The sequence below is a fragment of the Pezoporus wallicus genome, unplaced genomic scaffold (assembly GCF_028554395.1).
Source record: "Pezoporus wallicus isolate ANWC-B61680 ecotype Strahan unplaced genomic scaffold, APGP_CSIRO_Pwel_v1 contig_3847, whole genome shotgun sequence".
Lineage (NCBI taxonomy): Eukaryota > Metazoa > Chordata > Aves > Psittaciformes > Psittacidae > Pezoporus > Pezoporus wallicus.
This window is the reverse complement of record NW_026639842.1, coordinates 1176980-1203333: the sequence shown is the minus strand read 5'-3', so window position 1 is coordinate 1203333 and position 26354 is coordinate 1176980. Positions and strand designations below refer to the sequence as shown.

Sequence of the window (26354 nt, the reverse complement as noted above, 5' to 3'; positions counted from 1 at the left end):
TAAATTGCAAAACAATGATGTTAACTATGTTTTCAATGAAGTTGTTTTCAATTAAGTTGATAAAATAGAAGGGAAATGTGGTTCTTGAAGAAAAGAGTCATGAATCTCCTTACCTACTTGTTTCTATTTTCAGTTTTGTCATGGTTTTTATGTACTTCTATCTGTATAAAACAGTGCTAAGTCTAATCCCAATGAAAGAAATCAAAGCACCAATGTTATGTAGTTTTATGGGGGGGGGGGGGTAGATACAGTTCTTAGAGTTAGTTTGTCTTACTCTATTTACATATTTTGTGATTTTTCTACAGACAGTGTGCATGGAGCTATTTTGAGCATTTAATGTGCTAATTCTTCTCCTCATGATTAAAGTCATAAAACTGCACTGACCCAGAGAGAGGCATTATGGATGTATAATTTTATTTTATGTGTGTTCATAAAGCCAGACAATATTGTGCTCTTCTAAAACAGAGATACGTTAGTAACATGGGTTCATTGTTTGCATCGGTATGCAACGTATCTCATAGCACTTCTGTGGTTTAAAATTGGTTCATGGTGGTCAATTCTCTAATGAGATGTGAAGAGTGAGGCTTCCATGCTTAAGGCACTTTGAGCTATTTCTTCAGTGACAAGATACATACAAAGTAATTATGTTTTCAAGAAGTTACTCTTTTACAGAGTTCTATTTTCAGATCATTTAATTGATTGCTTATAGAAAGAGCCAGCAGCATTTCTGGCTAGTTAAGTCTGACTTAGGGTTTTAGTTACAGTCCTTTTCCCATGCATTTGGTCCTCTCCATATCTAAATTACTGCCTCTTCAATTTTTACCTGTAAAGATGTTTTAGCTCAGTGGAGAGCGTGCTGTTTGGAGGGGCAGTTTACTTGCTTTCCTGTTTTCAGAAAGCATTAGAAATAGAATGTACTTTTTCCCAATACATACATCTAGTCATAATGTGCTAACTCATTACTGGGCATTTTCTGATATATCTAGAAAATACTGGTGCTTGCTCAGAGTCCAGATACTTTAAAGTCCAAAGGCTGCCTAAATAATCCATCTCTTCACTCAGCCTTCTTTGCCATCATTTTAACCTTTGTTGTAACCCACTGCCAGCACTGTGAGTTTTGAAGGTGATTTTGTTAACCCTGGTGACCTTAGGCTCATACCCAGTCATTGTTGTGATTTGGTGTATTGCAGGTTCAATTTTGCTAGGATCAATCTATGAGAAAGGAGTATTTTGGCCGTTACATTTGTGTTAATCTAAATTGCTTTAGATTAAGCAAAGGCTTGGTTACTTACTTGCCATGCTTAATTGCTTTGTAATTATATTGATTTTTCCATGCTAGGTCAGTATTGGTAGCCAGAAGCTGTTGTTTAAACTGGCTATGTCATCTTGAGTCCCCATAAATATAATTATCAAAAGCTTAAGAGCGGTCGCTATGAGCATTTGAATCTTTTCTGTACATAATATGCACTTTAAATTAAACAAACACACAACTTCAGAAAACTTCAAACGAAAACCAGGCTACACAGCTAATAGTTGTTGATAGCAAGCTAGAGGCTACTAACCAACTACATTGAGGAATGGTTTTACTGTGCATCCCATTCATTTCAGTTAGAAGCAGGAGGATAATATGAAACAGCAATAGTGGCAGCCAGTGCCTTCATCGTGAAAGCTCTTACAACTAGAAAGCCAAAGAGGAAAAATATGTCACACCAAATGAAGAAAAAGCTCCTTCAGTGTTTAAAAAATTCTCCATTTGTCTTATCCATCTGTATTGCATTTATCTGAAGTCCTGTGTGAGTTCACCGATCCGAAGCCAAATGTAGCACAGGCCATGATAGTTACTATTTCTCATATATTGTAACAAATCAAGGATTTCCAGACTGGAATGTTCCAGGTAGATTCCAAATTATTGTGAAAGTACCAGTGTTCTTTACAGGTGGTGATTCACTGATGCAAAGAGTTAGTGAATGATCCTATAGTAGAGAAAAGTTCAGACTGGCTTCCATCTCTTATTCCACACCTGATGGAGAGTATCAGAACCCTTTGAGGGTCAGGGCACACAGCAGTCTGCTCACATGAGAACACTCAAGGGAAATGAGCTTCTGGAACTCTCTGAATCTTTCTCTTCTATTTTTCCATCCTCTAATGTCCCATCATTCAGAGCTTATTTAGCAAAGAGACTGTCATGGTATCAATCCACTGTGTGCTAAATATGATTTTTCTTGCAAATTATTATCACAAAGTGCACTAGTGTAGAATTCTGCTCATTAATGACCCAAACATTAGTGTTCACTGGCCTAATATCCTGCTGTGGATTTGTCAAAGTTCAGAAAAGCAAGTATTTTTAGATTGCTGAATCAAAGCATAGATAATTTTGTCCTTGAGAAGCAAATTAGAATTCTGAGATCCCACCTTATGGACAAGAAATTCTTGCTGTATTAAAGACAAGCCCCTCCTTTGTTTTTACATTAAGGCTATTAGCACACAGCTCATGAGAATGGCCTTGCTTTCGTTCCAGTGGCTCTTCCTGTCTCCACCTGGATTAAGAATCAGGAAGAATTCTCTGTATTCTTTTTCCAGTCTTTTTTGTTTTCTGTTCCCACCTTTTCAGGAATATTTCTTCCCTCTCCTCTGTTCATCCTTAGTTTTCATCCGCTGAAAAAGGAGCTCACACTGTTGGGAGGATCTTTGTATTACCAAAGATGACACTAGTGAAGTCCATCTTATTACACTCCTAAGAGATGATGCTGTTTTTAAACTGGTAAAACAACTTCATCAGCATCTTCACTTGCCTCTCCCAGCTTTGCCAACTTGACTTCTTAAAGTCCAGTCAGCGTAATGCTCTGTTCTTCTCTGAGGCTTTCACTAAGTGTTGTGAAGCTGAGATACTGATGCTGTTGTTCACAGATTTCACAGGATGTTTTTTCTAATTGAAAAGGTGTTTTGAAGAATGATAGTTTACTTACGGGTTTGAAGTAAACCAGTGTGTATAAAGCTTCCATCATGGGACTTAAATTATTCTAATGGACCAGATGACATAGATCAGTCCATCTTGAGTTTGTTCCGAAAACATGCATAACACCTCTTTTGTGCCTACCCTGACCTAGTAGGGATGTTTTTACTAACATTGTGGGTTAGTATACTCTGCATCTCTGGCAACTGTTTTGGAGCTTTTATTATTATGTCATGCTGGTCACTAAATGAAACTTTACTGACGCTGATGGGCTTACTCATATTCGTGCTTCATTCACAATAGATGCAGCCCTTGTGAGTTTATATCACTGATAGCTGAAATAATACCAGCCACACTTACAGCACAGGGGACATGGACAAGAAGTTGGAGATTTAAGCAAAGTGTGTACGAGGAGGTTCTGCTGTTGGTTTGGAGGAACTATTTCTGTGTGCAGAAATATTTCAGGTTGTGTTCATAAACATCAACCTAGAAAACCACTACAAAATTCCATGGAGAAAATAATGCCAGAAAAGCAATGTAAACACATCTTAAGAAAGAACAGGGGAGGGAGACCCTTTTTGTGCACAGTTCTTGGAAGGAGACTTGGAACTGCAAGCAAAGAGATGTTTTTTTTTCTGGTCTGGATTCATCCCCTTTCTAGGGGAACAAAACCTCCACATGCATAATGTAGAAATAAAAGGCATTACACCTAATAAATGTTTCACTCCATCACTGATTTATCTCCCTAATGAAAATAGCCTACAAACCTCTTCTTGGCTCAACCCAAGTGAAAAATGGTGACATTAATAGCAGAAGTGAATCCAGTTTCTCAGGAGATAAGTTGAAAGTTTCTATTAAACTTGAACTCACTTGGAACGTGAAGAAAGAAAAAAAAAAACCACCAACCTTTGTTTGAAGCTATTTTCTGGTTTTTATATCCTGGAGGAGAGTACTTGTATTGTCTCACCTCAAATAATGTAAACTGCTGCTACACAAACATGATCTTCTTGGGAGGGAAACAGACTTATTCATTACTTTAGGAACACAGCTCATAGGCTGAGAAGATAAGCGTGACAGGGGGTTTAGCAGTTAATTTGCCTGCTGGCGTACCACTATACTTCTTGAAAAATCTTCACTTCTTTAGCTCTGGGAGCTGGAGGCTGGCTCTATACTTTGGAGCCTATCACCCTGAATTGTCGAGAATGTAACTACAAGGTAGGAAAGGGAATAAAAATCTACCTGTCTTGGCAGGAATCCAGAGAAGATTTTGGTGCTTCTGCCAGAAACAGAAAACAAACTGGCAATAAATTAATTAGACAAACTTAGGCTTGCAGATTAAACTGAATGAGAGAAATCCAAAAGTGTTCTGAGAAGCTGTGAAATTCACTGAAGAGCCTGAGTCTTCCTGCATCAATGCATGAGAAGAAGAAACAGTGAAGAAAATAAAATTGGATTATCACAAACTTATAAATATGTCTCTGATTAATATGCGCTATGGAGAAGAAGATTCTGGGCTATCTCCTGACTGACGGTTTTGTGTTGGTTCTTTTTAGAATAAAATGGATTTCTAAAATGAAAGAAGTTAAAAATAATGATTAAACAACCAACCACCCAACAGTTAATTGCTGAGATCATTAAAATCTTGGCCATGATAGATAGATAGATAGATAGATAGATAGATAGATAGATAGATAGATAGATAGATAGATAGATAGATAGAAATAGATAGTACTTGAAATTAAGCAAGATACCTAGGTAGTTTTGAGGATATGTGAACTCATAATTGCTTTGGATTTCTTTGTGATAAAATACGATTAAAGAATACCTATGAAGCATCTTTCAGAGTCAGTTCATGAAAATCCATGTTAAAGATGAAGTCCAGGTCATCAAAGGAAAGGGCTATAAAGGCAGCTGATTTGCAATGGACAGATTATCCTGTCTGTAAAAGCACACATCATTGTAGCTACCTGCTGTGGTAGTTTTCTACGAAAGGAAGGAGAAGATAAAGTGAAACAATTTTCGTAAAGGGATTCTAGCTGCTGAAGTCTTTTTCACTTTGAAGAAGGGATGGATGCTTGTTTGTTTGCTGAGCACTTTTGATGAGAAAAAGCAGTAGGGAAAAAAAAAATGGATGCAAAACAGGATGAAATGTATCTAGTAAATATATATATACTAGGAAACTATGGGGGAGAAAATGAGCTTATTTTGATGCTGAATTTTCTTTAATGCATTACTCCAACATTAAATGTAAAACACAGGATGACTGTGGTAAAGCAATCATCCTGATCACATATGGACCCTGTACAGCAATTGTGAAAGGAAAATACTTTATTAAACAGCTAGCTCACCATTTACCTGCTGCAAAGATGGAGTAATTCCTCAGAGCCATCAAGGAATCAAGCATGCCTTCTTCAGTGTGGAACCTAACCTGTTGTTCTGATGAAAAGATAAAAGCAGATTCAGTGGGCTACTAACAGAAATTTGCTGCAAGATTCACACCTGCTAAGGAATAGATGGAGCCAGGGATGCTGTGGCATGAAGAGAAGGCTGACCCAAAGGGCAGGAGGAGGACTGCCCTCACAGCAGGCTGGGACCTCTGGCGAAAAACATATGCGATGTCCCCACTGTGTTTGAAAAAATACTGGGAGTGGTGTTCCATGACACGTAATGTTTGTTCTACCCATGTAGTACTTGACACATTTTAGTGGCTGAGTGAAAACCAGTACATCTACCTGAGATCCATGATGAGCTGCAAATTTCTTACTAGCTACTGTATGCAACAAGATACCGCCTGTTTAAAAATCAGACCAGTATGTACATACAAGGTGCAAATGATAGCCTTCCTCTGAAAAAAAAAAGGAATAAGGCTCCAATCTGTCCAGCCCTACAGCTAAACAGCCACATTTTGTAACATTTTTCTTACCACAGAGCAGTTACTTCAAAGTTTAAGGCTATTGCAAAAGCAGTGGCAAGGGAAGACATTTCAAAGCTGAACATGGTTGAACATTTCCAACTACTCTTGTCTGAGCCTGTTTCACACTGCCTTTTGTATGGGGCACAGGTTCTGATTTTTACACTTTGAGAGAAGTATTGGTGAACAGACAAATAGTTTAAATGTGCCAGAGCTATTTACAGCAATTGTAAAAGTAAGAAGCATTTCCATTAGGTTTTGTACTGGAGGACAGGAATGTGCATAGGTAACATTATATTCATGACTCATAAAGACTGCAAAATGCAGTGCAAAATTTTAACAATTATCTATAGTAAAGCTCATGTCTAATTGGGAAAGCTCTGATGGGAACAGATGCTGCATGAAAAAGACAGAAAGGAACTGAATGATTAAAAATGGGGAATGTGTTTAGAAAAAAATAGATGGTGCTTTGTTCAAAGTGAATGGGGGCATATGTTCCTGCAGTGTATCTGAGGCCTCCTAAGATGGGGACTGGAATACCAGAGAACAATGATGGTATGGTAGATACACCCATGCAAGAATGCAGTATCAACACTTATTATTATAATAAAGGCTTTTCATTTACAGCAGAAAGTTTGAAATACGAAATGTTAAGTACAGATGATAGAAATGACTTCCTATAATGATAATGGATGCAGGTAGGAAAACCTAAAGCAAAATTAAAGATGTGAAAGAAGTAATATGCAGTTCTTGTGGGAGGCTTTTCTTTTAATGTATGTTTACTTGATGTGGACTGGTAGTTAACTTTGTTGGGTTCCAATGAAGATTTACTTAAGGCCAACAAAGAAATTTTAACAGCAGAATCCAGGATTTTAAAAGCTTCTTTCTTAGCTGAAGGTGGTAAAATTGAAAGAACTCTGATGTTAAAGCTGAGGAAGGTGAGGAGAAGGTAAAGAAGTGTCCCTTATAGTTGTTCCCCAAGGCTAAAATGCTAACATCCGGAACATTTGCCTCAGAAATTATATCCTCAAATTGGTCATGGCTTATCTCAACAGATGTCAAAGAAATAGGAATTAATTCATTGAGATCCTTTTCAGTTTTTTAAAAGGCTATGAAATAGTCAGAAAAAGATTACACTAAAGTTTTGGTTTGTGATTCAAAAACTTCTGAAAATAAATGTAGTGTTCGAATACTTATATTTTAAAATAGCTTATATTCTGTAAATTAATTCTTTCTGCTGGCATGGACCTTGTTGCCGTTCTAGATTCAACCACAGTGACAGACCAAAAGTATTGTTACAGTACAAAGCAAATGAAATCTACTCTGTATCTGCTAAAACTCTTCCTTTAGACTAACTGTGGGAAACTTTTAAATTCTTTATCTGCTGGACAGCTGGAGCTCTAGGGACTTTTAAAGCATAGACGCTACACAGGGATAACCCTGAGTTTGTGCACAGGTGGGTCTGATTGAAATGCCAGAGATCTGGAAGGAGCTGTGTGTGCGTCAGGTGTAGATGAGAGATACAGAGAAACACAACAGCAAGGCATATATAAGCAGCAAAGAAACTCTGGAGAAACATTTGAAACATAATACCTGGGGAAAATAGAGGTCCAAAGAGTGCTATGAGACAAGCGTCACACAGGAAATGCTGGGAACCATGGACAACATAGAAAACACTTTCCTTCATTTGTGTCATATTGAATTTAGGACAACAGAACTGTATGTATACTATCCATAAATAAACATACTTTCTCCAAAGAGGTAACTGACTTATAATTGTTTTTTCCATCTATGTGACCCTTTTTTTTTTTCTTAGCTTACTGGTTGGGTACAAAAGATAACCGTAATTTGGATGGTTTGGGAAATCTAGTTCAACAGTGTGAAACCAGCAAATCCCCATAAGGGAGTTTCATGAATAGAGTTTTGCCTATTTCCCTCTTCCCTTTTCCTCTCTCCACCTGATAGTAGAGTGACTTTATACCAACTATCTGGGCTACCATTAAGGGACTTGGAGAAAAGAGATTAACAGGTAAGAAATGAGCTATGTTAATGGAATATGCATTATAAAAAGGCGAAGTGTTCCTTATAGACAAAGTCTAAGAAAGAGAGATTGTTTTGATATGCTATGTCTACATATAATTTATAGGAAAATAAAAGTTTACTAATTGTTTTTACATCTTTTCCTTACAATAATTATGAGCTTGCTAAGGTATGGAAGTGACCTAATAGTTACAATTGTGACCTCTAAGTTACTGTTAATTTTACTGTCAGTATGTGCTTCACATCTCCTACTTAATGGTATGGTAATTGTACAGCAGGATGTCACATTCTCCAACATACAGATTCCCTATTTCAATTACAGCTAAGTAAATCTCCATTACTAATGAGTAAGCATTTCTTTTCCATGTACATTTGCATTATAATGGGCATTTTCTTTATGCACTAAAATTATTATTTCCTTGACAACAACTATATATTTTATTCTACAGTAAAGGCTACGACATGGTGATTCATTCCTTTCTGTTGGGTTTATCTGTATTTAAATTGTCAAATGTTCTGGATAGCCTGACATTTTCTGTCCCATGTTATTTTTCTGTACTTTCAGAATAAATTTATGTATTTGCTTTAAGACAACCCACTTTAGACAAATCAAAAAAAGTAAGCTTACCTGTCGGTCATAAATTAAGATTTATTTTTAAAATTGCTGCATTGTTTCATTCATGTTGCTGAGAAATCTCAACTGTTCATGTCAGTGCAAAGTGACCTTTATGATATAATGTGTGACTGATTTGAATATAAAGAACAGGTGACCACAGTTGACCTATATCATTGCAAGATCCCACTCTGCTTAACTGAGCAGAGCTCTTTGGCTATTAAATACAATCCCCCAAACAGACATTTGCTGCCCTGCTGATGCATGTATCTACAAATGCAATGGGCAGCTGAGTAGAATGAAGGGGGAAGGCCTCCTGTTACATCTGAGCTATGCAGCACTGCTGCCAAATCTACTCCATCTTGGGGGCTGTGGCCAGTCACTGGGTACCGCTGAACTGCTGAACTTGGGCAGCCAGGTGCTGCCGGCAGAGGATTCCCTTTGTCTGCTAGCACAGTGATCCAAGAGGCTTTCCCCACCCTGCATCAGGAAATAAGGGTATTGGCAAACTGAGTCCCCGTGGTGGACTTCCTCCATTCTGCATGGCCCCAGGAAAATGTAGCACCTTTTATACACTAATAAGGACTGTGTTACTGGTAAAGTGGTAGCTTAATCTTTGGTAATACGCAACAAAGACGGTGTTGCTTTCATTTTAGTGGGGCTGCTCCCTATGCAGTAAATTATGTTACAGGGATCTTTTTTAGATGCTCAGAGAAGGTTTATGTATCAAAGAGAATGCATTAATTAACAATAATTAATATTCTTTTTGATTTTTACGTTGGCCTACTGGTGGGTGTGTATATGGGGAAGAAGATGGGTGTTGGGTTCTTTTAATGATATAAGTACATGGGATATTTTAAAGAAAAAAATTGTGGTGAAAGCATTAGTTAGCTTTCCAGAAATGCAGGAGGATATGTATGCAACCAGATGTTAGAAGTAACAATTGATTTCATGGTCACTGTGCATGAATTCTTTCTAGCCTTGTGTATATCCTGATAATCGGATGGCTTACAGTATAGATACAAAGTTTGTTTTGTTTTTATTTTGAAAGGCCTACGGTATGCAGCCTTTTTCCCAGACAGCAGCAAAAAACAAGGTGAACAATTTTTGCACTATGTGGTTTTGAACTCTGTCATATTTTCTATTACGTTTCTGTCTTCCATTAGGATAGCTTAGTTTACTATATTAACCACCACCATCATCCATATCACTTCCAATTCTGAGTTTAGTCTGCATTATGTATGTATGTAGTTTGATGATTTTTTTCTCTCTCTTGGGGGCTGGAAGTGGTTACTCACATGTTACAGTTCAAGATGTTGTTACAATGGTTGCCCTTTAATCAGTCATTTTCGGAGTGGCTGATGACACCTGGTGGTGTATTCTGTAAATGCAGACTTAACCGTGTGTGCAGCTGGTGGAGAGTTTGACCTGTGCTATCCCGAGCACTGACAGTCAAGAGTCTGAGCTGTTTAAATGAATCTGATCTCCTGCACGAAAAAGAAGTGTGTTGGGAGCACATTCTCCTCTCGTTCAAACTTATGTAAACTGAGAGAAATAATAGCATTTCATTACTGTTGGAGCAAAATTAATGCCTCTGACCTTGCTCTTGAACTCAAAAGGGCAGTTGTTCACAAGAACTATGTACCTTTTTTATTGCCTTTATTTTAACTTTTCAATTCTGTTGCACAAATAAATGTTTTCTATATACTTATGCACTAAATATACTGCATTAAACTAAAAATCTTTTCTGTTAAAAATGTGGGTGATAATATTTAGAAATAATGATGTTTTCAAAACTTTACAGTGTGAATACTGAAGGAAGCTTCTTCTGGTGTTTTATTTAATGTCATGGTTTCTGGCTTGACTGTATGATTTTTCTTGCCAGCAAATATATTTCCGTCTGTTTATGAAATTCTGCATCTCTTTGCCAGCATATTTCCTAACAATGGAATATCTGGAATATACCAATAAGCAACTACTATGAATAAAAATTAAGAATACTGGAATCCTGATTCTGTCAGTAGCTGGGACCTACTGGGGTCCTCTCAGTTTGATTTTTATTTGGGCAGATCTTTACTCAAAACTGATTCTTTTTCTTGCTTAATTGGCTCTTTATTACCGTCTGTTTGTTTGTTTGTTTGTTTGTTTCACAAAGAAGATGTATTACAGTTAATATGAAAGAAGCATAAAGCAATACTTTATTCTGATTTTTTTTCAGTCTACAAGCAAATCAAGTACATCAACAATGCAGTATCTTTAGTTGTTTCTGAAATATTGTAATGAAAGGACTGCCAAAGTTCACTGTCACTGGATTTTGTAGTGAAAGGGAATGAAGGGGAAAGATTTTGTGGAGCAAAAATGTGTTCTTTATAGCCAAATTTTATGGTATTATTATTTTTGTCTGAGATACACAGAATTGGCAAGTAAAATTAAATGAGGAGAAACGATAGAAGAGTCAAGTTACACTGTTACTCTGAACAACAAAGGAGGGCAAAGTTCTGAGTTCAGAAATCATTGGTTAAAGGTTATTTGGGTTTTGTTTTTTGTTTGTTTTTTTTTTCACCTAAACGTACTGCCCCAGCAGTGCAACATTCATGGTGTATAAGCTTTAGTGTAGGCAAGCTTGGTTGTGGCTCTCCCTAAATCTCTGGTCAGATGAACTATATGCGCAACACAGCTGCTCTTTAGCATAAGGGACTGGAAGTGCCACTTTTGTGTAGCACATCTTACGCTGCTCCTTTAAGGAGGCCTCTCACACAAGGACATGCATGACCGTAGTTCCCAGGCATGGGAAAATGAGAATCAGACAAATGCCAGTTCTGGCAGCTGGTGGGAATTGCTAACTCCACTTTTACAATATCATGTTAAAAATAGCTTCATCAGATTTTTATCAAAATAATTTATTGAAGAATAAGAGTAATTTTTTTCAGAGATCTGAACCCATTGAAAAGTGACACTTGACATGAAAAGGTATTGGGAGTTTTATCTGAGATATGACAGCTATTTTGCCTTCTAAGTATAGGGAAAAGTGTTGCATTTCAGATAACAAACATAAAGATTGAACGATGGCCACTGGCAATTCTGCTTGGTTTTAGTGCGCTAGATTCCTAGAGCAAAATCATCCTCTAAATTATACTCATGCTGCTCTCATTTACTTCAGCAAAGCTTGTGCACATGTTTCAAAGGTCAGAATTTGGCCATTGGGGCTGAATTTTCAGGGAAGAGTGTATTAAAGACATCTGTGCATCAGCAGAACCATATCCTTTATCCTCTGTAGAATATTTCAGGAATAAGCCTTGTGCTATTGGGCACTGCAAGTGAAACATTTTCTATTTTTTTAATTGCATTGGGATTGCTTAGCAGAAGCATTTCGTGCAGTAGTAGGTTCATGATTTCATTTATTTCTTGTAACTCAATATTTTGATGCTGATAGGTTGTCAGTTTTAAGCGAGTAAAGACTGGAAGGGACCACCCTTGAGAAAATTACAGTTGAAAATATAATGTAACAATCAAAACAAGAGGAAATAGTCCCAGGAAATAGGTATGGTCTGTTGAGGTGCGCAAACTTTTGTTTGTAGTCTAATACAGAGAGAACAAGTAGTGTTTTACATGAAGGTAGAAAACAAACCCACTTTTCATTGTGGACAGACCTCATATTCTAAATTGTTACCAATCAGACACTTGAAAAAAGTAAAACTTGGCATTCTTATTCTATTGGAGTTAGTGTGTATTAAATTGATGAAGATCTTTAAGCATGTAGGTTTTCCCCTGTTTTTTAAACATTATACACTTCTTAAAATGTTTATAATGTCTAATTGCTGCTGGATTTCAAGACATATCAATTTTGTTCTTAGTTCCTGCAGATTTTGACAAAATGTCATACCAAAATATTTTGTATTTTTTGTAGGACTGGGAGACAGAAAATCATGACTGGTATTGTTTTGAATGCCATTTGCCTGGAGAGGTGTTGATATGTGACCTGTGTTTTCGTGTGTATCATTCCAAGTGTTTGTCTGATGAGTTCAGGCTTAGAGACAGCAGTAGTCACTGGCAGTGCCCAGTTTGCAGGGTGAGTACCTACGAGATTTCATGTGCTGCTTAGAGGATTGATATTCGTTAATAGATTCATTAAGGTATCCAGATGGTCTGGCCAGGTCAATGGATAAAGAACTGAATATTGAAATGATGGTACATAACTAGAGCATCTATACAGAGATACCAAAATATGGTTCATGTAGCAGATGGTCATTTTTGAAGACTCCAGCAAGTTTTGCTAATACATTTGAACACACAGTATACTGTGTGGGAATGTGTGTACGTCTGTATGCCACGTGTGAATGCAGTATATTGTGAAATTTTCAACATGAGTAAGCAAATTGCTGTATAAGATGCTACTGTCTTTACTTAACATCATTTTAATGAATCATAATGTAACTTTTTTGTATTTTGATGAATGCATTTTTAATATTTTATTGGAATTATATTTTACATTACAAAGCCACAGTCTTGTTACTGATAAGGGCAGTATAAAAAAATATGGGGTGAAATCCTGCTTCTGGTTTACATTTGTGGATTCTGTTGGTGCCAAAAAGGCTAATATGGATTTCAGTCATAGCAACCTATCTATATTGCTTTTTCTTTAAAATTGTTATTCTGATGAGTATGGTAGGGAGACAGGAAAGAGTATTTTTTATCCATAGTTTTGAAGAATGAGCAGGTGTGTTGCCTACATGTCATTAGAAGACTAAACATTCTAGTCAGGATGGTGCTTCCTGGTACCTGGCCTTGAGTCAGCCAGGTACTTTTCTTTACAGTTGTCATCTCCGCATCACCTCCCCTAGTGGAGCACATTCCTAGGCTTCCTTAAATGGAGGGAATAATACACATGAGTGTTTAAGATCAAATTATTGGTATAGAATGGTGTAAAATTGCCAGTTGCACTCTACTTTGGATTGCTGGATGAAGAAATTCCCATGCTAAAAGCTTTGGTCTAGATGTAGAGCAGCAGACCGGCCTTCAGATGATCTGTGCTGCAAGGAATGTAAGGGTTCAGGCACTTCATAGTACAGAATAGTGGTTTTTGAAAACAAATAGATTGTTTTGTTTCAAAACAGCACTTTCTAACTGATGTTACCTTAGAACTGATTGTAAAAATTCTGTTGCCTCAGACTGGGAGTTCTCAGGGTTTAGGGAACTAGCAAGAAAATCGAACCTGCCCAAGAAGGTGTAAAGGAATGAGAAAGAAGTAGTGGCAGGAAACAAACCAGTCAAGAATAAGGACATGTACGATAAGAACATGCACAATAAGTTCAGGTACTATATCTCTCCATATTGAATTATCAGCATTTAATTTAGCTACTCAATATTGCCACTGTTGAGAATAAAGAATGACCATATATAGGGGAATTGGTTTCAGATTTTAAATAAATCTCTTTAATAATTGTTGGCTTTTATAATAAGTATTATTGATTGTTATAAATAGTTAAAATTAGGTAAACTGGATCCAGTCTACCAGTAATTTTCGGTGACACCAGAGTAGTGAATGCAAATGGTTTTAGCCACCTTGTACATGAGGTGGCTTGTAAAATATCTTATAACATAGCTATGGTCAGAGCAGAAATGCTGTATAATTGCATGAAATATGCACAGATACATAGGATGGTCAGCTTTGAGAACAGTTTCGACTTTCATCTTGGAGCCTTAAAATCCTTGACAATAACAATGGCAAGGACATTAAACAAATGTTTACCTTGATAAAAATCAGACCATGTGCACTGTGTCTGTCTTCCCGTTTTTGTTGCAGAAAGACTAAGGAGAAATTTGGGGGGGGGGGGGGAGAGGGGGAAAGGAGGGGCTCTTAAATACTTCGAGCCCCAAAGATCTTTGGCTTGCTCAGTGCCTCAGATGATGATCAGCCTGGTTTTGTGAATAATGGCACCTTGAATGCCATGGCATCCTTTTTCCACTGTACTAGAAGCTTTTATTTTCTTTGTAATTAATCCAAATCACTTCAAGCCCTAATTCTGAAAACTTGGACTAATGCTTTCACAGACCCTGGAAGTAAAGGAAGCATGGGAGTTAATGTCCTTGTGTCAGGCTTCGGTATTCTTCCACTACTTTCTCCCCATCTTCTTAGGAAAGGACTGCTCTAATTTAATTTTAAAAGCAAGAGAGGCCTATATTCAACAAAACTATGGTAATTTGAAGAGCCATGGCTGATGTCCAGAGGATGTAACAGAGCTTAACTATCTAGCATAAGGGTAATAGGATTTACTTTGCATTATCAGCAGCAAATGTGTACATTCAAGAAAAGTAATAGCTAGGACAAAGAGATGCATATATTTTCATACTTTATTCTTGAAAATGGACATAGCACTTTTCACCTAGGGATTTCAAAGTTCTTTGCAAAGGTGAAGTTAAGGTATGTTTGAAACTTAATATATTGGGAGAAATAATGCAGGACCACATCATTCTTATGTAAAGATTGCTTTCTGTAATGCTGCCAAGGTCAGCAAGCCTTTGGATTATTCATTTCGCAATTGCTGGTTGTACTAGTTCAATCAACCTGTGCAGCTTTATCTTGCACACTTGACTACTCAGAAACGTTTTATAAAGGACATTGCCAAGGATTTGTTAATAACTTTAAAATATTTTTGCTCCCTTAATGTTTATAACAATCCCTTGCAAACCTTACTCTGAACTCTGCCTCCCTGCTGGTGGTTTTACTCCACTGAATCCATAAGTAAGAGTGTCCAGTTCCTGCCTTTTTTTTTTTTCTACTTGATGGTACCAATCTGTATATTTTGTACCCATAATTCTCAGCAGGAGTCAAGAGTCAAACAAAGTTCAATTCAAACCACATTGCAGTGATTGAAAATTTTCCCTGGCTGCTGACTAATCATTGTCTTAAGTGAAATAAATTGGTATTATCAGCAAAATTCCTGGTAGACAGGTCACAAGAGAAAGACTCAATATTGAATTAACTTAGAGGTTACATTCCCCACTACTGGAATGGTCCGTTCAAGGTAGGGTTAGTCAGCTCAATCTATGTAGGAGACTTGTACATTTATTGCTACTCTTTGGTTAGATAAAAGGAGGAAATTAATTTTCTCCAGCTGTTAATTTAGCACCTAAAGACTACAGAAAGTACTGCAAAAATGCTAGTATTTGGGGGGGCAGGGATATAAAAGTCTGAATAGGAAAATATTGATCACATATAGGAGTAAACAATATTTCTCATTGAAAAAAAAATCAGATTTTAAAATAATTTTATAGAAAGACAAATTTATGCATGGTGACGTATTGTTTGTCCCAGAAGAGTAGATTTTGATTTGTGAAACAAAAAGCATTATCCGTATGGTTTCACTTGACTCCTAAAGTTTTTGCAATCATCTGATCAGAGATTGATCTTTCATGCATGTACTTTTCAAGAAATTATAACCAATTTACCTATCATAGTGGGTATTCCAATACTTCTGATTTTTATAAATAAGAGAGCAAAGTAAACTATAGAACTTAAGATATTAAATGCTGTGCTGCTCAGTATTCTATAAATAGGCTATTTCTGAGTTCTGGTGCTTGTACTAAGCATTTCATAGAGTACATAGAAATACACCATCATGCAGTTCACAATCAACTTTAGACATAATTTGACAAGTGAGAATGACAAACAGTAGAAAGTTAGAAGCACAAAAAGATGAAGGTTACTTAAGTAACTCAAGTGCTTAGATCGGCGGGTTTTAGGTACTAGCTGTCAGTCAGCATGGTTAATGTAGAGTACAGAAAAGAAAGAACATAGCTTTACTGACTTTTCTTATGGTGTGTTTTGGTAGGAGTTAGATAGCCTTATGATGAAACATATTCTGTAAACAGGATTTGGCACAATCTCACAAATAATAGCCACGGATTGGTGGGTGAAGAGAAGTTCCAGTATAGGCTTAATATTAGCACCACATGGCTCAGTGTGCAGAGTGCATACCTCAGGAGGTGTTAGTCATTGGCAGGTCACTTCTGTTCACCTTTCAGCTGCATGCACCCGTGAATAAGTCAGGGAGCCATCAGAACTGGGCACTGCATAGGGTGTATTTAAAAAGTGTAAAGGAGTTTGTCCACAGCAATGACAAAACTGGGAAACCTCAACTTAGAGCCTCCTACCACTTTCTCTGTGCACTTAAAAGTGTATTTAATGCATATGATGCTTCATATTCAGAAGGTGCTTAATGCAGCATACAAGTACAAAGCAATTTGTGGATTTAGCTGTAACCTTTCCAAAAGCACCTAATGCTTTGTAAAGTCTAGTTTTTAACTCTACATGGTCCTGAAAGAGGCAAGTCATATGCCATATTCTGCTCAGGCAGATGGTTTTCTGTATGCTGCTTGAGGCATACGGTGCACTGGTTATTCTGAGACACATCCTGTGTGCCTGCATACCTTTCTTAATGGTACAGGAAACCTGAGGACCTGAGGGTTGGAAGTTTCAGAGGGCATCAGAGCAGTAAAGGTTTCCATATGTAGTACCAAATTCCTCTGGAAATTTAAGCCCTAAAAAAATCCAAGGACCAGTGGGTAAAGCAAGGAGTTTCTAAACAGCAGTGGTGAATGTATGTTAGACATGCACATAGTTCCCTTCTGCAGATATACCACTGGAAACCTGAATTGCTTATGAAAATGGAACTGGTACCCTAGAAACATGTATCTGTCATTGAGCAGCCTTCACCTAATCCATCACTAAGTGAAGTGAAGCTCTTTGATATGTGTTTACACATGACAGTTAAGAGAGGAAACAAAATAAATTTGTTAATGGATGATTATAGGGAAACAGAAGCTTTTTTACAGGGAGAAAGCTTAATTGAAATGCTTCTAGCTAGACAGAATGCTGGCTGTAACACCTTACATTTCTTAGAGTTGCTCTGTTTTTTTCTCTTCAAATGAAAGATTGCAACAACTGCAGCATGGTGGCCATTGTCACCCTGAGAGTTGAAAGCTACATGCTAACTTGGAGTGCAAAGGATAGTCACTTCCATTGTAAAAGGTGCTACTGAAGGATGGGGTGTTTCCTGGCAGTGTCCCTAGCTGCTGCTAACCTTGTGTGGTTCGTAAAGTCTTGTAGTGAATTCCTGCACCATAAACATGTCCAAATTGCTAAACAAGTCACACCTGCACAATACAATATATTGCTACCCTCTTTAACAGCTAAGGAGTATTATTAATCTGGAATATCGAATATAAACAGAAATGTAAATCCAGCCTTCAGGAACCAGCTTCTAGGAAATAGATGTGCTGCAGAGAATAAGGCATATATAAGGTATTTCCTGCACCCATAAGCAAAGAGTTAGGTTGCAGCCTTGGCCTTCCACCTACCATGTCTCATTAATCTTCTACAGGAGGATTGCTATTGTAAGGTTATTACTTCTCTCCTACATTCCCTATGTAAACGCGTATGTCTGACCAAGCCTTTCAATTTATCTTGGTTCAAAGCAGAAAGGCTGCAGATTTCTCTAAAAAAAAATACTCAAAACAGTGTAACTTAGGTATCATCCTTGTTTTAGGTTAACCCCGGTAGGCAGCTAAGCACAACGCAGACTCTCTCACTTCTCCCCAACTCCCAGTGGGACAGAGAAAGAGAAAAGGAAGAGTAAAATCAAGATAACTTCTGGGTCAAGATAAAAATTGTTTAATAAGTTAAGGAAAAAGAGAGAAAGAGAACAAAACAGGTGCTTCAAAGGCAATCACTCATCACCCTCCATAGCTGGACTAATGCCCAGCCAATTCCCAAGCAAAACATGGATAGCCCTCTTAAACCCTCTCTTCTCCCTTTCTGTTGCTGAGCATGACATCATATGGCATGGAATATCACTTTGGTTAGCTCAGGTTATCTCCCAGGTTGTATCTCCTCCCAACCTCTTGCAAACCTCCCAATCTATTCACTGTGGAGGCAGAGTGATAAACAGCAAAGGCCTTGATACTGTGCAAACACTGTTCAGGAAGAGCTAAAATATCAGTGTGTTATCAACAGTGTTTTGGTCACAAATCTGAGCCATACCACCATATGAGCTGTTGTGAAGACAATTAACTTAATCCCAGCCAGACCTAGTACAATCTTATGTTAGGATAATACATCCCACAGATAGGGTATCTACAAGTATAAAGATCCTTAAAATCTTTTGGGGCTGGATTGAATCGTAGCCGACTCCGTAAAAGAAACTTGTAGTTAAAGGCTTGGAGTATGTTAGTAGATCTGACTGTGGGAAAAGATACACAGCGGATGTTTGCACTTCTGTAGATTCACAAGCCACCATCATTGTTTTTGTTTCCCCAAAGTAGGAGATTAAAAGACCTAATTTTTATTTATACTTGCTTATATATCACTCTGGCTAAAAAGGGACCTGAAAATAGGTGTATTTTCTTATGTCAGAGCAATATAGATATTATGTAAATCATATCCCCTATTTTCTTGCTTTAAGTGGCTCTAGGTTGACTTCTCTGAGGACACTATAAGTCTTCAAAATAGAAAGTAGGGGGGGTTTATTAAAAAGTTACACATTTTCCATTATGGCTTTCAAGGAATGTGCGAGTGGTACCTCCTAAAGGGCTAATCTTTGCTGAAAAGTGAATGAAGCAGTTGGATAATAACTCGCTTTCTACAAAGAGTGAGCCACCTTGCCATAAAAAGACATTTTTGCTGGCTCATAGGCTCCAATTCCCCAAATTTATTACCTTTCAATATTTAGTAGATGAACCTGGGAATCAAATTTTGCTTTAAATTAATCAGTGTAGGGAATTGAAGGAAAAGGGGAGAAATTCAAATTTGCCTGAATTGTCAAGTTAATTATATCATTTTCATTGCTGCTTAAGATGATATTAATTGCTGATGTCAATAACGATACAAAGCCAGCTATCTACCCTTTCTCGTGATCTGAAGGATAGGACTGTAAACCATCTATCTCAACACAGTCTCTTACAAACTGTCTTGCCCAGTAGGGCATGAAAAATGGTTCACATGAATGCTGAAATACTTTCAAAGGATGATAAATTGAGAACCATGTCAAAAAAAGAGGTGTCAGTGCAAGTGAGTTTTATTGTGTCCTAATAAATTTCAGTCTTTCAAAATGCTGCGTCATTAGCACTCCAGTGCCTAAAATGACAGCAGTGTTTCGTAATGCATATAATTTAATGCAAATTTGGGTTTGAATTTGCAGCAGCAATGTTGGTTTATGCAAAACTAAATGGGTGAACTGAATTCCAGCAGAATGCACATTCTCACAGCAGACAATGTAAAACATGAATATACAGAAGGTGATTCAGACATACAGTGCAGGGTAAAAGTCTGACTCCTTCCAGAATTTAGAAGGAAGGTCAGGGAACCATTAATATGATGAAAATAGTATTTACAGGCATTGTAAGTATTAGAAAGACCTGGTGCTGGCCCTTTCCACAACAGTGAGTTTTACCCAGCAGTGGTAGTGTCCTGTCTGGAAAAAGCTGTAGTGTTGTTATGCATACTGTAATATCTATATAGGTTCATGACTGAACTGGTACTTCAGCACAGTTTGTAATGATTCTGTGCATAGCGTTAAACAATCAAATAAACAGCTTCATTGGTAGTTCTGTTTACAGTTTTGATTTAAGGAGGAGGTAGTAAGAGAGATGTACAGGTTGCGCACTTGCTGTAGCACAATGGCCAGCCTTTGATTTTTATTGTCCTCAGTGGCTTGCAGGAGGAATATAAGTAAATGAGACACAATCAAGTTCTGTCATTTTTCTTTAGGTGCTAATATGTTAATTCACTTTTGCTGAGTAAATATGTACAAGTAGTTGCTCTGTACTCAATGAGTCTGACCCCTCTATATGTTCAGAGTTATATATAAAGTAATTCAGTGAAAAATAGCACTCTTCTAGTGATTAGTAATTCATAAGCCTCATACCTCTTTTAGCTACCTATTAGAACATGGATCCTGTTTTTTCTCATGTTTGCTAAGCAACAGTCATCTGCACAATTATATGGATCTCGCTAAAGACTGTCAAAATTTGAGGATGCAGGATAAGCCGGTTTGGTCCACACAGCATACGGGTCGTCATGTGAGGCATGAGAAGGGGAGAGCTCGGCTTTGCACTCTGTGCATTCAGAGGTGTGAGAAGGAGTAAATGTTTTTTGCAAACGATGTCAGCAGTTAGAAATCACTTCAGGATGATAAAACTCAAACCCATGCTGTTGTTTCACTCTGCTTTTGTTTTGTAGAGCTACTGTAGGCAAGAGCAAGGAGGAGATAGCACTTTTCAGGTAGCTGTTGTAAGGCCATGCATAACTGCACAGGTGCTGTGACCTGGAGCTGGAAAGGCTGGTTTGTAAGAGCATGCTAGGCATTTGCAGAGAGGCACCCTCTCTTTAGCAGCACATTTTCTGTATGCAGTGCTTTCCACTAGCCTGGATTGACTTTGAAGCCTAGGGATAAGTATCTATACTGATCCAAAATGGAGGGGGGTGGGGGTGGAGGGGTGGAACTCTTGATCCTGAAATGCTAAAAAGAAGCAGTTTGTGTTCCAGAATCTGGATTAGATTTCATTAAGGAAGAACCACAAAAAAAATCAACTGCTATGTTTCTCAGGCCCTAAAAAGTGCTCTGAGTTTTTGCTGCCTAGAGCCTATTTGGCTTCCACCTAGACAGTGTTATTTTGCCTAGTAAGCACATAATTAGTAGGTGGTACAGGATATTCTTTTGAAAAGAATTTATTTTAGTGAATATATTAATGTCTTGCTAATCAAAAGACAAATAAATTTTAACCTGCTCCCTAAAATGCCTTTCTTCATCGTTTTATTCTAATTAGACACTTCTTTTACATGAGAGGTTCTGGCAATGTGATATGGATACAACTGGAAATAAAAGCTGTAATTCTTATGTAGCTGAAGTCCTCAGCTCGGACATAATTCAGAGCAACAAATATAGTTGTTGTGGCATGTTAGTGTTACTAATTTCCCAGAAAAGATTTTTCTTAAAAAGGTTGTGTGACATGTGATTCAAAGTTACCTTTTCAAATAATGTTGTGATGCAAAGAAGATTTCTATTGGATGAATTTTATAGTCAAGTTTAAAATAATAATATGATACTGTTTTTCTTTGACAGAGTATCAAGAAGAAAAACACAAGTAAACAAGAGATGAGCACATACCTACGATTCATAGTCTCTCGTATGAAGGAGCGGGTGAGTCTGAAACAGGGAAGCTTATGGAAGGTTGGGTTGCACTGTACAGGATGTGTTACAGTTGGTTATGTGTGGCTGTGCAGGGTGGAGGGCTACAAGAGGGTGTCATTTTATTTCTCCTGTCATAGGCCTTTTGTATATTTCAGCATATAACTATCAGGTCTCATTGCTCAGATTAGTATCATTCTGGCTGGAGAAGTTTATGCCATGGGCCTGTGAATCCTCTGAAATTGACATTTTTTCAGGTTTTAGGCACATGTCATACTGTGGATCCACAGTTCGGCCTTGTGTATTTCCCACCTGAAATATTCCAAACTATTGCATTTTTTTTTTTAATCTTTTTTTTGTATGTTTGTTCTAGACAGATTTAAATGCAATAACTTACACTGTCTCATGGTCCTTTCAGGCTATAGATCTAAACAAGAAAGGGAAGGACAACAAACACCCAATGTATAGAAGGCTGGTGCACTCAGCTGTTGACGTTCCTACCATACAGGAGGTAGAGTGACTTGCTTTGTAACTTCCACATGTTTATGGTATCTTTTAACAGTGAAGATAAACCTTAAGGACTAAAGCACTAGTCCTGTTTCATTCTCCTTATGATCAGTATTTCAGTATTGTATCCAGCATTGGATACGGGAGCTTAAAACTTCAAACTTTTCCTCATAAATAAGTAACCAAGTAAAACCATTTTGAGCAGTGCCTGATTTTCTAACAGAGTATCCTCAATTCCTTTTGTACTACAGTTTCGCGAGGAGCTGTAGGCAGCTGAAATCTTAAGTAGCCTTTATCTAAGTCACTGAATACAGTATTGAGTGCCTATGTTTGCATATCTGGCCCAATGTTTATGACCATGTTCCCATTTTAGTCATTATGCCCTTGTGTAGGTGTCAACTTCATAAACATCTACATGATTCATAAAGAACAATCCTTTTGTTTATCACGAAAACCCAAAACTCACTCAAAACATCTGTTTTGCATTAATTGTTCCAAAAATAAAGTACTAGTAAATATGTTGTCCTTTTTTTCTGAACTAAAGGTCTGATCATGACTCATGTAAGTCAACTACACATGACCAAAATGAACAGCGTATTTATCTTTATTCACTGCTGCAACTGGATTACTATGTAGTGCTGTTGTACATCTTGCCCTCTAAACCACAGATGTGAAAAGCCTTTGCTTTATTACTGTTACTGAAACACATGGATAAAGAGTAGGATCACTGACAATTTTGGAGACCAACAGTACTGGCTGGCTTAAAGTACAGGCAACACTAGGTGAGCCTGAAAATAGGTCAGGCCTTCCTTTCACTGTGTCACCTTCACCTGCTTCCAAAGAAGGTCTTTTGGCCATGATAGCATCCTAGAAGCTGATGATGTTATGTTTGATGATTGGAATTCTCATAGGTGTTCTTGACAGAGCACAACTGAAAATGCTGCATTCCTTATCAGATGAAGGAACATACTAGGAAAATGACCTGCATGATTCCATGTAGGCATAAGTTAGGAGTTGTTAGGAGTTTGTTAAGAGTTTGAAGGACTAAGACAATCAGCTTTCATCACAAAAAGCGCTGACTGTCAAGTGAAGAATAAATGCAGTCAGACTTGTTCTGAAACTAGCTGGTATTCTAAGGCATGAAAGCCTTCACCTCAGGGAATGTATTTTAATTTGAAGAAGAGTTCTGGATCACACCTTATGGTCAAGCTGGCCCAGGTTCACCATGTTACAACCAAGAGAATTGCTTTATAAACTTAGTCAAGTATTAGAGCATCTATTTTACTTCTGGCTATTGCATAAAGGGACCAATGCAGCCAGTGTTCAGGTACTAACAAACCATGTCAGAGTTCTAAGTATTCCTTCTGTGTGCAGGAAAGGCAGTGTCTGATCTGTGTTGCATAATGCAGATTTCTGTGAAAGCTTCTCTGCGTAAAAATGGGTACAGGACTTTAACAGTTTTCTTCACAGTCCTATGTTTTCTTTTGTGTAGAAAGTAAATGAAGGAAAGTACAGGAGTTATGAGGAGTTCAAAGCAGATGCTCAGCTGCTTCTACACAACACAGTGATTTTCTATGGAGGTAAAGTACTACATTAACTGCTTACTTTATGTGATCCTTCTTTATCTGTAGGAAACTCACAAGTTGGGGATTGAATTTGGTATTAGATAAGTGTGGATGAAGTAATTTGAGGGCCCTTAAAAATCAAAGCAAGCTGCAAGAGGACTTTGCAGGGTCTTTTCTGGCCCACTCACTACGCAATTATTTTCATACTCTCTGCCTAAAGCTGTTAGTGGGAATTTGCACCTTTGCCATCCTGTTTCTTCTGCAGCCTAAGTCATAAGTCTGTTTATACTGCAGATTTCTGCCAGTAGACTTACACTGTTCTAAGCTAAAAAGAGGTTTGAACTCTTATGTGCTGTGTCAGCAGAAATATGTACTATGGACACACTGTAGATACACTATAGTAAGATCCTCACGTCAGTGATGAGGGCTCACAGCAAGCTTGCTACACTGAACTTCAGGAGAGCAGACTTGGCCTCTTCAGGCTCTACGTGGTAAAGTACCATGGGATAAAACCCTGGAGGGAAGAGGGGCCCAAGAAAGCTGGTTAATATGCAAGGATCACCTCATCCGAGCTCAGGATGGATGCATCTCAACAAAGAGGACATCATGCAAAAACTCCATGAGGCCTGTGTGGATGAACAAGGGGCTCCAGGACAAACTCAAACACAAAAAGGAAGCCTACAGAGGATGGAAGCAAGGACAGGTAGCCTGGGAGGAATACTGAGAAATTGTCTGAGCCACCCAGAATCAGGTTAGGAAAGCTGAATTTCTGATAGAATTAAATCTGGCCAGGGACATCAGAGGCAACAAGTAAAGCTTCTGTAGTTATGTCAGTGATAAAAGGAAGAGTAGGGAAAATGTGGGCCCTTTCTGGAAGGAAACAGGAGACCTGGTTACCTGGGATATGGAGAAGACTGAGGTACTTTTTTGCCTTGGTCTTCACTTGCAAGTGCTCCTCCCACCCTGCCCAAGTTGCAGAAAGCAAAGGCAGGGACTTGGAGAATGAAGAACTGTAGGAAAAGATGAGAACATCTAAGGAACATGAAGGTGCACAAGCCCATGGGACCTGATGAGATGCATCGGTGAGTTTAGATTGGATATTAGGAAGAAATTCTTCACTATGAAGATGGTGAGGCACTGGGCAGAGGTTGCCCCGAGGAGTTGTGGATGCCCCATTCCTGGCAGTGTTCAAGGCCGGGCTGGATGAGGCTTTGAGCAATGTAGTCTAGTGGAAGATGTCCCTGCCTGTGGCAGGGCTTGGAACTGGGTGATCTTTAAAGTCCCTTCCAACCCAAACCATTCTATGATTCTGTGGTTCTGTTTTTCACTTGTGGACCATATCTGCCATATTGTGACAGAAAATACAGCTACCTCCACACTAGAGGTATCCTGCTGCTGCATTGTGTGGAGATACAGGCATTAGAGAAGCTGTTAGTTACTGGGAAGGTAAAAAGTGGCTGATGGGACAATCTGGTTGGAAGTGGAAAAACAGTTCCACCGCGTCCAGAAGCTATAGCCAGATGTAACAGATGCCATCATTTCAGGAAGGATGTGGTTCCTCCCTGCAGACACAGCCCACATTCAGGAAAACTGGGAGGAGAGTGGAACCAGTCTATTTGCAGCATCAGAAGATCTGCAGTGTCATTGTAGGAAGGGGTGGGAATATACTAATAGGAAAAGAAACAGGTGTAAAGGGAAACAGTCTGTGAAGCATTAATCTGAGCAGAAATGCTTATGTGATTGTACCTGTGTTACTCCCAAGTAGTGAGAGAGCCATGTTTTAGGACAATTGCAGCATGTCATTGAGACGCTAGGAGAGAAAGAAATTGGATCCTTGTTAAGAGCAGCCCTGTGTCCCTGCTGCTGCTTCTCAGATGTGTACTTGTATTGTTGAATTTAAAAGCTCCCAATGGTATTTCTGCATATAAATATGAAACAGAAAACAAACACAAAACTGATTGTTACAAAATTTTAAATAGAAGGGTTATCCAAGTAACTAAATTATGGTTTGTATTCTCAAGCCAGACAATTATAGCATGAAAATCATAGCAATAACAGCTGCAAATCTTTGTGAGCACTGTGATCATACTGTGATTGTTCATACCCTTTATTTTTAATTTATAGCGGATAGTGAACAAGCTGATATAGCAAGGATGCTTTACAAAGACACATGTCATGAAGTAAGTAGTACCAAGATGTAGACAAAATACTTTTCATTTCAGAACCTAAGAAAATTATTATTCATATTGCAAAAGTTAAAATGCTCTGAAGTTTATTATAAATTTTCCCTTAACTTTCTAACAGCTGATTCAGTATTCCTCTTTTTTTCTTTTTTTTCCAATTAGACTATCATATGGAATATACCAGTAATCAAATCTTAGATTTGAAAATAATCTAGTAATATATAGTTGTGTTAGAAATAATTGTACTTGCTAATATGAATTGAACCTGAGGTGAGATTCCTACCAAATTCTGTTATTGGCATTGAAACATTTCTCATCATTCAGAGGAGACCAAAAAATAAAGCTGGGGAGCTCTCTCACTTTCTCCATTTCTAGAGTTAAATTACTTCTTTCAG

General features: G+C 37.9%; 1 protein-coding gene across 5 annotated transcripts in view; it reads left to right on the top strand.

Moving 5' to 3' along the window:
* ZMYND11 (zinc finger MYND-type containing 11) overlaps positions 1–26354 on the top strand; it is a 107928-nt gene that overhangs the window by 67589 nt on the left and 13985 nt on the right. For 3 of the 5 annotated variants that reach the window (XM_057416529.1, XM_057416526.1, XM_057416527.1), the window contains 6 exons: positions 9569–9613; positions 12425–12586; positions 21639–21716; positions 22123–22215; positions 23704–23791; positions 25901–25956. In XM_057416529.1, coding sequence (XP_057272512.1) covers positions 9569–9613; positions 12425–12586; positions 21639–21716; positions 22123–22215; positions 23704–23791; positions 25901–25956 — 522 coding nt within the window. The remainder of the gene's footprint in view (positions 1–9568; positions 9614–12424; positions 12587–21638; positions 21717–22122; positions 22216–23703; positions 23792–25900; positions 25957–26354) is intronic. The other 2 variants (XM_057416528.1, XM_057416530.1) reach the window with 2 other exon arrangements.